Below are 14,402 nucleotides of genomic sequence, written 5' to 3' on the forward strand. Positions count from 1 at the left end.
GGAAGGCGGTGACCTAGCGTTTGGGAGAAGATACAAATTAAGGAGATTAAAAGAAAGCCAACACAACCCTGCATACACACAGATACGAGAACAAAGGGCTTTAGTATAATACTAGACCTTGGGACATGGGGGGGGGGGGGGGGGGGGGCGTCACACACACATTAACCACCACACACACTAACCACACACACACAGTGGGAGAAGGGGGGTAGGGAGAACGGGGGAGAGACAGAGGGGAGAGAGGGAGCCATGCGAGCGGGCTGTGGGGCCCACGGCGAGCGGGCGGCGACCAAATGACTGCGAGTCGGGAAGGGGGGGGTGACATAACTCACTGTGCCTTGAAAACAGTGCGCAGCAGGATGTGCGTGGAAAACAGTACGCAGCAGACTGCTTGGAAGACAGTGTGCAAGCAGACCCATTGTGACGTCATCAGCTCATTTATTTTCTAAGTCTTTTGAAATTTTGGAACATTTACATAAATAACTCGAGAAATAATGCATGAAGTTTTTCAGATAAGGCAATTTTTTTACATCACCACGTAAATCTCTATCGGAGTATGTAAAAAATTCACCGTTAGCGTGTCGTGTTTTCGAGCAGATGTGAATCGCACACGAAAATCACACATCCAAGATGCAAGATCAGGGTTTTATGTAAACAGAGGGGGTAGTTGGCGTGTGTGCGGGGGGGCTAGTTAGTGTGTGTGTGGGAATGGTTAATGTTTGTGACGCCGCATGCCGCCCCGCCCCCCCCACCGCACGTTGAGGGAACAGACTACGGGTCTGCACTTGGTCTAGTATATAGATAAATAGATTTTAAATGGTTTTGAATCGGCTTCCATCCTTTCCAGTAGTACATTCCAGATTTCAATCACTGTAAAAAATATTTTCATTCAAACCAAATAGCAAATTCTTATAATACATGTGATCTCTTTTGGCTAACTTGACGTGCATGAATGTCGAAATTAATGTTACTTTTTTGTTAAAGATTTACATTAAACCATTCCTCATCATGTATTAAAAGCGTTTGGCCTTTTTATTTTGTTTTAAATTAAAACTGAAGACTGAGGGCAGAAAATTGTGTATTTCTTTTGCAGGGTTTTGTTTGAGAAGGTGATACATCCCTCAATATGGCGGAGGCAGACTGGGAGCTGAGTAAGGAGAATGTTCAGCCTTTGAAGCAAGGCAGAGATGTGGGCACACTGAAAGATGTACTTGCACAGCATGAAGGCCAAAGTCAGATCAGTATTAAGGATCAGTTTTGGTAAGTAGTACTGTTGACTGTCTGCAGGATTCACAATTGTGTTCACAATTGTGTACTAGAGCACTATACTTAAGTATTTTGGTGCCAGGTCTTGATAAGACTGAGTCCATGATCAGTGTTAATAGTGGAACATGTGAACTACCCTGAAAATTAGAAGGCCCTGAAGTTAGTACGAGTATCCTAACTACTAGGATTTGTGGTGTTTGAATTGTCAGCACCATCTTTGTCTGCCCATTGATTGAATGGCATTTAATATTGTTGTACAATAACGGGAAGTATGGGTGTGTTTGTTTAGGAAGGAACTGCGGATGCTGGTTTTCACCGAAGATAGACACAAAATGCTGAAATCATTCAGCAGGTCAGGCAGCATCTTTGGTGAAAAGGAGTAGGAGACATTTTGGGTCAAGTCCGAAGAAGGGTCCTGAGCCAAAACGTCGCCACCTGCTTCTCCAGAGACACTGCCTGAACCGCTGAGTTAATCCAGCATTTTGTGTCTATCTTAAGTCTAAGTGTGCAGTTTGATTAGGAGGAGCACATTTATACTTAAATCTTTGAGTTGTGCTACCAAACAGGACGCAGTTTTTTAAATCTACCTGTCTCATCTTGAAGTAAGGAATTGTTTTTGAGAGGTATATGATTCAGAGAACGGTAATCATTTTCTAATTATCGTGCAATGGAAATATGCTTTAAACCAAGGTTCTAGGTGGGTGGATTTTGAATTGATGTTGAGAACATACTCCATTGCGTAACACTGAAGGTAACCGTCGACCACTTTGGGAAGCCCAGTTGCTTACTTTTGCTGAAGGATACTTGTGTTCATTTGGCCATTGGTGACAAATTAAAGGTCATCACATTCTTGGTGTCAACCCAAATTATTCTTGTAATTCATTTTCTTTCCATGATGAAATTTAAATTGGAATTTTTCTTCAGTGAAAACATCCTTGTGGTTCTTTTACAAACACTTATGTGATTCAAGTTCTTTGGATCAAGTTTATTCTAAAATTGACAAGAGATATTCTTGGAAGAGAACTAATCTGTGGGTGGAAATGATCGGATGATATTTTGGGTTGGGAGCCGCTTCCTGATTGCTTATTCATACTTGCATATTTGTAGTTAGGAACTTGGTTCTAAGTGGGCAGTTAATAGTAAAGGGACATTTTAGAAGTCAATTAAGCTATAAACCCACACATCTTTGGATTTGTGGGAGGAACTCAACGTGGTCATGGGGAGAACGTGCAAACTCCATAAGGATAGCACCTGATATCAGGATCAAACCTGGGTTTCTGGTGCGTGAGGTAGCAGCTCTACCTGTCCAAGTTCTGCTTGCTAACTGCTAGGCTGGGTTATAGCTGCCTAGCAGGTGGATTTATTGCTGCAATGGCTATCTGATTGTGGCGTGGGGAAGGGATGGGTGTTAGTTATACCTCTGTTGTGACCTTCCAGAATTTCATAATTCTCTTGGCATGACAAACTGAATGGAAGGTGGATGGGTGCCGCTTTCCCCTTTTAAAGTCTGAGTCTGAAAAGTCTGGGCAAGACTTTGAAAGCAATCCTCTAAATACGGTCCAAGCAGGAAACTGAGCTTTTATTCAGCGAATGTTTCTATTATATCGAATCACTGATCAATGAGCTAACCTGTAGGTTCACATGAGAAGGAATGGGTGATGTTTCGGGTCGAGGCCCTTCAATCTGAAGAAGGGTCTCAACCCGTAATGTCACCCATTCCTTCTCTCCAGAGATGCTGCCTGTCCTGCTGAGTTACTCCAGCATGTTGTGTCTATCTTTGGTGTAAACCAGCATCTGCAGTGCTTTCCTACATGCCTGGCCCTGTTAGTTCTGCTGTGGTGAGGACATTCGACTTGTCCTTCATCAGTTTGAACAGCTTCCCTGTTCTGACAGCTGCTTCACTATATCAGTTTGGAAGTTTAAAATTTACTCCTCAAACGGGTGGAATTTATGGAATTGATGGGTTTTCAGGAGCTATATAATTCAATTCCTTCTGTGAAAGCAGGCAATGAATGACTTGGGCTTTGCCATTCTGCAAGAGAGTCTCCAAACATAATTTGGCAGCAGCCCATATTTCTATGCTAATATTAATAAATACTAATATTAGTATTTCAATGTAAATACTAGTATTGTAATATTTATAAATACTAATGTTAGGACCTGTTAGAAACATCAGGCCGTCGTTGCGGCGACTGCGGAGACCTCGATAGGCCCCGACCATGGGTGAACGGGAGGAAGATGAAGATGACTGGGCTTTGTTGCCTTCCCTCACAGTGGGAAATGTTGATTCTGTTGTGGGGGGATGTTTTCATGTTCTATGTTAAATTCTATAGTGTTGTGTTTATCTTATTTGTGTGCTGCATGGTAACTCAAATTTCACTGCGCCATTTGGTGTATGTGACAATAAATGTCCTTTGTAGTAGAAGGCTCACTGTTGGATCATGTTTATTTTTCAGGGCCTTTGAGACAGAAATCCGTTCTAATGCTGGGAACGACCCTCTAGATGTTTGGGATAGGTAAGTAGATTTGATTGTGTTGATCTTGGGTTATTTGTTGAAGGTCAGCAAATTTTGAGCGAAATTTGCAAAGATACTTCTAAGAAGTAGTAATGAAAGATTCAGCTTGTCCATTGTAAAATTGAATAGTGATTGGGGGGAAAAAAGCAGAGTTAGGAAATGTGTACACTGGATTGGCACTGGAAACAAAAAAAAGTTTGGTTAGGAGAAAAGGGGAATATTTTAAGGTGCTGATATGGAAGCATTCAAACAATCAAGTTCAAGTTTATTGTCATGTGTTCCTGATAGGACAATGAAATTATTGCTTTGCTTCAGCACACAGAACAAAATAGGCATTGACTACAAAACGCATGAATAAATAAACTGATAAAGTGCAAATAACAAATAATGGGTTATTAATGTTCAGAGTTGTGGCCGAGCCAGGTTTAATAGCCTGATGGCTGTGGGGAAGTAGCTATTCCTGAACCTGGTCGTTGCAGTCTTCAGGCTCCTGTACCTTTTACCTGAAGGTAGCAGGGAGATGAGTGTGTGGCCAGGATGGTGATGATACTGCCAGCCTTTTTGAGGCAGCGACTAAATCCCCTCGATGGAAGGAAGGTCAGAGCCGATGATGGACTGGGCAGTGTTTACTACTTCTTGTAGTCTCTTCCTCTCCAGGGTGCTCAAGTTGTCGAACCAAGCCACGATGCAACCGGTCAGCATGCTCTCTACTGTGCACTTGTAGAAGTTAGAGAGAGTCCTCCTTGACAAACCGACTCTCCGTAATCTTCCCAGGAAGTAAAGGCGCTGATGTGCTTTCTTGATAATTGCATCAGTATTCTCGAACCAGGAAAGATCTCCAGAGATGTGCACGCCCAGGAATTTGAAGCTCTTGACCCTTTCAACCATTGATCCGTTGATATAAACGGGACTGTGGGTCCCCATCCTACTCCTTCCAAAGTCCACAATCAGTTCCTTGGTTTTGCTGGTGTTGAGGGCAGGTTATTGTGCTGGCACCATATGGACAGTTGCTCAATCTCTCTTCTATACTCGGACTCGTCCCCATCAGTGATACGTCCCATGACAGTGGTGTCGTCAGTGAACTTGATGATGGAGTTCGCACTATGACCGGCTACGCAGTCATGAGTATAGTGAGTACAGCAGGGGGCTGAGCACGCAGCCTTGAGGTGCTCAGCCATCAAGTGTTTATATTTAAAAAAAACAAAACTTAATTGCAAATACGTAGATTAAAATTGGTAAATGTAACAGTGTAACTAAATTATTTTCAAGATACAGTGTTCTTGTGCAAAGGAGAAGAGAGGGTATCAAAAGATGGAGTTCTTTTGATGCATGAAAGTAGAGATTGAAAGGAAAGATGAATACTTGTTTATTGAAACAACCTTGAAAAAAATAGATTTTTTTTTAATGGAATGGGGGAGATTTGGGTAGCTCAACCAAAGGGTATGAGCCTAATGGCACTGAAGTTACTTGTTCTGAATGGGATTTTTTTGTGTAAATTTGTGGGGTGCTAAAACTCTGAAGCTGTCTTTCTATTGTACCAACTAAATACTTTTGACTTCTTTTCATTGAAACAGGTACCTTAAATGGACAGAACAGGTGTATCCACATGGTGGAACAGATAGTAATCTCTCAGCATTGTTGGAGAGAAGCGTAAGAACCTTCCTAAAGAATGACCAATACTACAGTGATCTACGGTACCTTTGTCACTGGCTAAAGTTTGTAAGTGCATTTATTAAATTACTTACTGTCTTTTATGACTTTTACATCTGTCCTATTTGTTACTCAGTTATGAATGTTGTTTGCTCCTGTAATGTGTGCTATATAGTGAAGGTCAGTAATATTTAGTACTTTTGATGGGGTGATGTTAAAGCAGAATACATGTTTGAAGGCATTTACCTGGGGCTGGAAAATCCAATAATAATAATAATAATAATAAATATAAATTTATTTGTAGGTGCCTTTCAAAAGTCTCAAGGACACCTTACAGAATTTAACAAGAGTAAAAAACATATAATCGGAATAAAATAAATAATAAAGACATCACCAATACACAAATTAAAGACAGAATTCGATCCAAAGACAAAAAAATTAAAAACACAATGTGAAGAGAGAGCAGCGGCAGCTAAACCGCGCTAGCGTACACTCTCCCTTCCGACAGCCATCTTGGACACAAACCAAAATAATCACTTGCACACAAAAATCATCCCCCCCACAATGGTTACCACTGTGGGGGAAGGCACAATGTCCAGTCCCCATCCCCAGTTCTCCCAAAGTCAGGCCTATTGAGGCCTCCGCTATTGCCTCTAAGGAGGCCCGATGTTCCTGGCCGTTCTCGCCGGGTGCTGTTGCCCCGGCGTCGGGAGAGTCCTCTCAGCGGCTGGACCACCTGGAACGGCCGCTTCTGAAGCCGACAAGGCTTCGCCGGTTTGGAGCTTCCAGGCTCCCGATGTTGAAGTCAGTGCCGCCCGCTCCGCAGTCCTGCAGCCCGGAGGTGTTGAACTCGGCATTGGATAGGGGAATCGGTTATTTAAGATTAAGATGAGGAAAATTTGTAAATTTCCAATTCTTGCAAATAATCAAAGGAAGTGATTAGGTTGAAAATTGAATGTTGGCATGCTTGATCTTTTATTTCTTAGGTTCTTGTTTTAATGTAAACTTATTCAGAGTTACTTTTTAGTCAACGTTTCCCTAATGCTAACTTTCTCTTGTTTGCTCACGTTAATAGAAACATGGGCTTGCTTGCCATTGAGTGCCATCAATCTTCCAGTATATAAATGAAGATCATGTTGAAGCTGAGTGCGGACTATAAATAAGTCTTGGCTATTTAATTCTAAAAAAACAATTCTTGAATCGAGAACTTCAAAGATCATGGCAACGCTGTCACTTATTTAAACCAGTTGTTTTGCCCCTTCATGGTTTTTTTTTTTACATGGGATATAGGTGTCAATAGCAAGGTCAATACCACAGTCCATCCTTGCTGTCCTCTTTTGATTAGATTGTTGAGATTCAACAATGGTGAAGGACCATGATAAATTCCTAAATCAAGGTGATTATAACGGAGGAGAATTGCGTATGGTGTTGCTGCCATGTGCCTGCAGCCTTTGTCCTTACTGGCACTAGTGCAAGATCTGCAATGCACTATTAGTTCCCTTGGTGTGTGATTCTATTTTGAAGATGATATGCACTGCAATTATAGTATACTGATGGTGAAGGAGTGAAAGCTCATGGTGAATGGGAGTGTCTATAAAGAGGGCTGCTTTGCCTGGATGGTTTTGAGCTTCAAGTGTGGAGCCAATGTATGTCATGAAAGATCCAGAACTTGCCCTTTCTTTGAAAATGTGTAATTGAATGGATTTTGAAAGTGGTAAAATGCCTTATCTTGTAGAATTAAGGAGTGCTAATAAAAGGAGAATTGCATGCAGTCTTCATGGCTTTTGTTGCAGTGTGCACAGGAAGCACTAGCTCAGTGGTTCCCAACGTGGGGCATACGCCCCACAGGGGGGCAATTTGATTTTTAAGGGGGGCAATTGAGTGCGACTGAGGAGGTCTGGGTCCAAATTTTCGATTTTTATTTTTTTGGATTTTCCATCAGGTTAACATATGTAGTTTATGTTTCAGATGTTATTTTGAGTAAATAATTTTTTTTGGGTAAAAAAGGTCTTTATTGTGTAGTTATTACATAATCACCACGATGTTCTTTTGAAGCTTGTTTAAACCAAGGTATTGGCGTTTTAAGCTTCTTCAGCTGAAACGGAGTTCACTTTTTAAATGATAAGAATTATATATCACCATATGGGGGGGGGGCATCAGGATTTTAGAGGTGATTAAGTGGGGCATGGCCAAAAAAAGGTTGGGAACCACTGCACTAGCTGAATCGTTGCCTCATCAATTATTTATATAATGGTTTACCTGCAATTTCCAAAATTGAGTCCCAGCTTTTACAATTAATATCTTCTAGATTGATTACTGTACTGATCCACTGGAAGTCTTTGATTTCTTGAAAAGCAAAGGAATCGGTGTCACACATGCCGTTCTTTATATTTCCTGGGCTGAACAATACGAGCTTCTAGGAAACAATAGAAAGGCAGAGGCTGCCTTGCAAGAAGGGATTCGACTCCAGGCTGAACCCCGTGAAAAATTGCAGCACCATCTTAGGTAACTGCTTGTTGTATATCTAGGACTTGAAATTTTGTTTTTATTTTAACTCATTGGTATGTTTTTATATTTCGGGCAAACCCCTTGTTAATTATTTACATCAGTGAAAAGATGTATCAACTTTAAGTACAACTAAATCAAAGTTACAAAGTTTATCGCTTCTGTCCTGGAACAGTCTTAATTATTAATAATACATTATCAAAATATTAAAACCTGGGGTTAAATTACAGGTCCAAATTGATTCGGAAAACCCATTGTAGTAAATAATGGCGTAATTTTAATAAGTCTTAGAGCGTGGAAACTGGTCCTTCAGCCATACTTGCCCACCGGCCAACATGTTCCATCTACACTAGTCCCACCTGCCTGCATTTGGCCCATATCCCTCTAACCCTGTCCTCTCCATGTATCTATTTAAATGTTTTGGAAATGTCACGATGGTGCCAGGCTCGACTACCTCCTCGTTCCATATACCCAACACCCTTTGTGTGTGTGTAGGTTACTCATCAGGTTCTTATTAAGGATGAGAAACAACCTTCCACCATTACCCTCTGCATCCTTCCATGAGTTGGTGCAGATTGCCTGCTATTTTGTCATTGGTAATCTAATTTCAAGCAAACAAATGAAAACGAGTAAGCACTTGTACCTGCTCTGTTGGCATCTAATCAAAGACCTGAAAGTCTCAGTGCAGCTCATCCACTTATTCTTCTCAATGAATGCTGATTATTTCAAGTTAAAAAATAAAAAATAAATCAAACTTTTTTTCTCCCTTTGATAAATCAATATTGACTGCCAATTTTGGTATTTTTCAAAGTTCCCTGTTAATAGTTAGTTGATTTTATTATTTTTCCTACTGTAGCTAAGCCAGCTGTGTTATTGTTCCATTTGCTTTCTTTCCTCTATAGAGGGCATAAAATTGTGGAAATTCTGTCCTATTTCCAGGAAGCTTGTGAAGATTGACACAACATTTATTTAAATTATCTGCCATTCCTTTAATTCCCTTTTGTTCTTTTTTTCTAAGATCTTTTCAATCGCGAATATGTAGGCAAGTTGTGGCTGCCATAAATGAAGGAGGATCAAATGAAGTATTAGATCCTGAGCCTGTTCAATCGCAAAGAAGAACTCTTGGAGAACTAAAACGCAGTGGACGAAAAAAAGTCTTGGCACCAGTCAACAGGATTGGAAGTTCTATGATATGTAGGTTTGTTTTCTGCTGAATGGATCTGTGTAATATGACATTAACACTTGCAGTGGGCATTGTAGAGAAGAAAGGTGAAGTGGGGTTGGGGATATGATGGAGAGCCAAATTTTGTCTCTGATATTTTGAACTAGTTGCTTGACCTGATGGGCAGCTGGGCAGTAATTTGGCGATTGTAACATAACTGAAAACAGCACGTCGTCATAAAATTGGATTATCTCTATCTCTCGAATGGATTTTTCTTTCTCTCTCTGCCCCTTGCATCCTTCATCCTGTCTGATGGTCGTGACCCACCATCCTTGTTGTAATTTTTTTTCATGTTGGAGGAATGCCCTTTTTAAATTCTGGCGTGGGGGTCATTTGGGATGTACAGCACCAGAGTGGGCTCTTCAGCTTTCCAATTCAATGTTGGCCATCACATGCCCGTTTCCACTAACTTTTTTTTCCCCACAACTTCCTCAATTTTCCTTTGTCTTTTTCTCCCTCACTCTTGTTTAACTTACCAATCCCAACGTCTTTGAGATGTGCAAAGACACTGGAGCACCCAAGGGAAACGCATGTGGCTACAGAAAGAATGTGCAAATTCCACCGGTCTGGAGGTCAGGACTGAACCCAAGTTGCTTCAGCAGTGAGGTAGCAGCTCTGAAGCTGCTGTTTTGAAATCTCAAAATGGTTTCTGAAACTGATCCCTTGGAAGTTTTGCTTTTGCTGATTGGGATCATCTTAGTTACACAGGATTGAAGAAATTGTTTAGTGGATTGGGGGGAGTGGGGATTGTTTGATGTAGCGCTCGTCATTTTTTTTTTTTTTTTTTTTTACTTTTGCAGTTACTATTCACCCATCTTTCATATTTTGGTCAACATATCTGGCAACACTAAATATATTTTCAAAAGGCATTCCTTTCCCTTCAGAATGACTTAAATTGTGCTCTCAATTGCCCATCTACCTTATCGTCATACTAAGCACCTCTGCCACTTCTCTGTAATGTTGCCAAAATCCTTAAACCTCTCAAAGACATTAACCTTTATCTCAATTCCACCCTCCTCTCTGCTCTGTATTACTATACTGATATCTGGCAATATTCTGGTATTGGCCTTGCGGAGGCCTTGACATTCTGTGTCGATGTAATACCCTGATTTGGTCACAGTCCTTAGCGGTGGCCTAAACACTGTTTGCAAAAAAGTTTCTAATCTGCTCTTGTAATATCTGTTTCCTGTTGCACTAAATGTTGTGTTTCGAATTCAGAGAAAATTAGTTGATGAGGGTATGTTCTGCTAGTGTAGACCTTAGTTTGCCACTTTGTAAGCATGAACTTTACTTTTCAGCACAAAGGCAAGGGTTTGGGCAGCATGTGGTTTCCAGTCAAGATCAGAATGGCACATTTGATGTATTCAATGAAAACCAATTGAGCAACCAGCCTTCAGACCATCCAAGGTTAACAGACGGACAATGGTCCACACTTCCTGCAACTTCTGCAAAGGAGAATGAAATCAAACCAGGACAGTGGAATTCTTTGGGGGTATGTATTTCAATGAAGTGAGTGAGGATGCAGTTGTGCAAAATTTTAAACTGGTATTGATATTAATTGCCTTTTGGTTCAATAGCATTCTGGTGTCCAATCCAAAGACTGGATTGAATACCCATTGCATGCTTTTGAGAAACCAAAAGGCAATTAATATCACTACCAGTTTAAAATTATTGGGTAAAGGTGGAATGCTCTTTTGAGAACGTTCTTTCTTTTGGCTGTTTCTGTCCAAACATATCACTGTAATGACCTCTTTCTGCTGAGTTAGCAAAATTAACCATTTGTGAATTGTATTTATTTTTAAAGAAAATCTTGTAATACACAGACATGAGATTTCTTTGAGTACCCACCCGCTGATTTTGAAATTTGTTAAATAAAAATCTAAATCTCTATAAATCGCTGTGGGGGCGGGACTGATGGTCGAGCGCGCTGATCGGACGAGGGATTGAGGATAGAGCAGTGACTGGTGGAGGGAGACATTCGGGAGCAGGACAAGGCGGGCCTGGTGGAGCGAGGCAAAGATCATCGAGCGGAGCAAGAAACTCCACTCGGCAAAAAAGCCGTAGTACTTCATGGGTAATTTTCCGCGCCATCTTGAAGTGCTCGTGATTACCGTCATGTGATCCACATCTACATCTACAGCTCACTGACTGAATGATACAGATGTCCTGACTGAAAATCACACGCTTCAGATCAATTATTTTAGGATAAGCCTTTCTAGAGAACATGCTACATTTTGCTTCGCCCATTTTCAAAATATAAAAGTTTGAATTTGCCGATTACCAATTTGATTGGTATAAGGAGACTACAAAGCTAGTAATATCTATTTTTTTTACACACTAACTTTCTACTTTTGGGTATTTATGTGTCAATTGTGGCTCATGGAATTTTCTCCCACACTACTAGTTATATTCATAACAACATATTTAAGTACCTGAAATTTTCGATCTTTCCCCAACCCTTAAAAATGTCCGAAGAAGGGACCCGACCCTAAACGTCGCCTAGCCATTCCCTCCAAAGATAGACACAAAATGCTGGAGTAACTCAGCGGGTCAGACATCATCTCTGCAGAGAAGGAATAGGTGACGTTTTGGGTCGAGACCCTTCTTCGGACCCTCCATAGATCCAGCCTGACCTGCTGAGTTCTCCAGCACTTTATGTTTTGCTTTTAAAATAAATTTGTGGTGCGCTGACGAAACAACACGATAGACCACTCTGGACGTGCAAGTTTTGCTGTGCACTTCATACAGTAGAGCACATCATAATACACCCTGAGTGAATTAATGGGGTTAGATTAATTTTTTAATCTGTTGTCTAGAATTAGGCGATACCCACCCAATGTACCTTATCAGCTTTATTGTATGAAGCGTTCGTAAATGTGGCGGCGCAGATGTCATTTACAATTATCCATAGTGATTATGGGTGTATGTTTTCAATAGCTGCTGTTTCCAACTCTAACCAGATGTCACATCAGTGATTGAAAACCAGGACCTAAATATGTGCATCATACATATTGTAAAAGAGAAACAAAGCTTTGCCAGCTTTGTTCTCGGCAAAGATCATAGACCGTAGTTCTCAGAGTGCAGCGCCACACCGAAAGAGAACAAAATAATGTTGTTCAAATGTTGCCATTTGACATCAATTTATGTACATACTCATCCAGACAAGACTACACGGGTACAATATTTCTTAGTTTTATGGCAAAATATGAGGCTAATTTCTCCTTATGATTCAGGAAGGAACATGTGCAGTCTACAACAACTACTACAACAATAGGTTGCTAATATTAATTAAAAGCTAGTGGCAAATGTTAATAATAATGTATATGTAGTATATAGGAATGGAAATAGAATTCATGAGCTCTGGTCAGTCCTATTTATTTTTAATCCGACATAAGAACAAATAAAGGTGGAAAAACAACTATCATGTTGTTCTTGTCAGATGTGTCTCAAAATCAATAATTATATTTTTATTCTCCCAGTCACAATCGGTTATTGGATTTCACAATTTACAGCTGAATTGGTTTAGGCATTTTTAGTCATTGTATGGGTAGGATTATTATTTCTGATATGGTAATAAGAGGAAGGGGGATTTTTTTACTGTCTCAAGATGCTTTTTCTAATCTCCTGGTGACTAATTTCATGCTTCATTGCAAGTTAGCATGACCATTTCAAATTCTACAGGGTTATTAAGTTATAGTTTTATTTAGAGATACAGCATAGAAACAGACCCACTGAGTCCATGCCAACCATCAATCAACAGTTCACACTTGTCCCAAGTGTTCCCACTTTCTCAATCACTCCCTACACATCAGGTGCATTTTTTAAAACAGGCCATACATCTTTGGAATATTTTGGATCAAACTTACAAGCATTAATAGTGTATAAATGATTATCGAGCTTTTATATCCCTTTGTAGAAAAAAATGGTTCTGAAGATTTACATATAAATAAAGGTATTGTCCAATAGTTGCTAAAACTGAAGGAAACTGAATAGATTCATAGCAAAGATAGACAAAGTTGGAGTAACTCAGCGGAACAGACAGCGTCTCTGGAGAAAACGATGTGGTGACGTTTCAGGTTGACATCTTCTTTCCAGAGATGCAATCTCCCTCCAGATTTTGTGTTTCTATATTCAGTTTAAACCAGCATCTGCAGTTCCTTCCTACACATAGATCCATAGCAACTTGTTTCAGCAACTTTTTCAGCGCTTTCAAGTTTGGCATATAGTTTTGGCGGCACAGTGGTGCAACGGTAGAGTTACAGCACCAGAGACCTGGGTTTGATTCTGACTAGGTTTGCTGTCTGTACGGCGTTTGTACATTCTCCCTGTGACCTCGTTATATAATTCCATATGGCGCCTCCATGGGGTCTATATTCCACAGAGATAGAGTACTTGTGAATAGACACAAAATGCTGGAGTTTGAAGACAACTGCATCTTCAGTTCCTTTCTTTTGAAGAAGAACCCTGGCCCGAAACGACTCCTAATCCATTCCCTCCACAGATGCTGCCTAGCCCGCTGAGTTCCTCCAGCACAACTGACACACACTCCCTCTACTTGGTTTAAAATGCTTATTGACCGCCAAGGCCCCTGCCCCCGCCTTTCCCAGCCCACTGGTGAGCAGAGGGGGTAGTTTCTGAGTTTGAGTAAAGGTGAGGGGACATCTCTGTGAGTGTGAGCAGTGAGGGGTTCCCTGTGTGTGTGTGAGCAGTGAGGGGGTCCCTATGAGTGTGAGCAAAGGTAAGGGGGTGTGGGGGTCGCTGTGTGTGTGAGCAAAGGTAAGGGAGTGGGGGGTCCGTGGGAGTGTGAGCAGTGAGAGGTTCTGTGAGTGGGGAATTGAGGGTAAACAGGCAAGAAAACCGTGTAATTTCAAGGTACAATTTTGCCCCTTGGAATCCTACCAGGGGACAATGCTGCCTGGACCTCCATCCCTCTTCCTCTATTTATATATTTTTTCCTGTCTCATGCCTGAATACATCTAGCAAAGATTTTCTTCAATTGATTTTTAAAAGCATTCAATTTATGTTTTCTTGGTTTTTGCATTAGATGCCTCGACGTTCCAACACGCCTTCAGTTCCCTTTTCTGCGCTTTTGTCAGCCAGCAAACCTGACTTCAAGCTTTTTGAGGAGGAATCTGCTCATGTGGAACCAATGTATGTGTAAGCTAGTGACTATCATTTTAAGATCGTTTAAATCCTGAAGAGGGGAATACTGATCACTCAAGGTTGGGTTGAATTGCAAAATG

The 14,402-nt window shown here is 40.8% G+C and overlaps 1 protein-coding gene across 1 annotated transcript in view; it reads left to right on the top strand.

The window, feature by feature from the left end:
• Nucleotides 1-14,402, top strand: part of bub1bb (BUB1 mitotic checkpoint serine/threonine kinase Bb) — a 74,328-nt gene that overhangs the window by 13,190 nt on the left and 46,736 nt on the right. Inside the window, 7 exon segments of the mRNA XM_055640851.1 lie at nucleotides 1,094-1,260; nucleotides 3,723-3,782; nucleotides 5,357-5,501; nucleotides 7,741-7,937; nucleotides 8,956-9,131; nucleotides 10,458-10,651; nucleotides 14,204-14,310. Coding sequence (XP_055496826.1) covers nucleotides 1,127-1,260; nucleotides 3,723-3,782; nucleotides 5,357-5,501; nucleotides 7,741-7,937; nucleotides 8,956-9,131; nucleotides 10,458-10,651; nucleotides 14,204-14,310 — 1,013 coding nt within the window. The 5' untranslated portion in view covers nucleotides 1,094-1,126.

Source organism: Leucoraja erinacea, chromosome 9 (genome assembly GCF_028641065.1).
Source record: "Leucoraja erinacea ecotype New England chromosome 9, Leri_hhj_1, whole genome shotgun sequence".
Lineage (NCBI taxonomy): Eukaryota > Metazoa > Chordata > Chondrichthyes > Rajiformes > Rajidae > Leucoraja > Leucoraja erinaceus.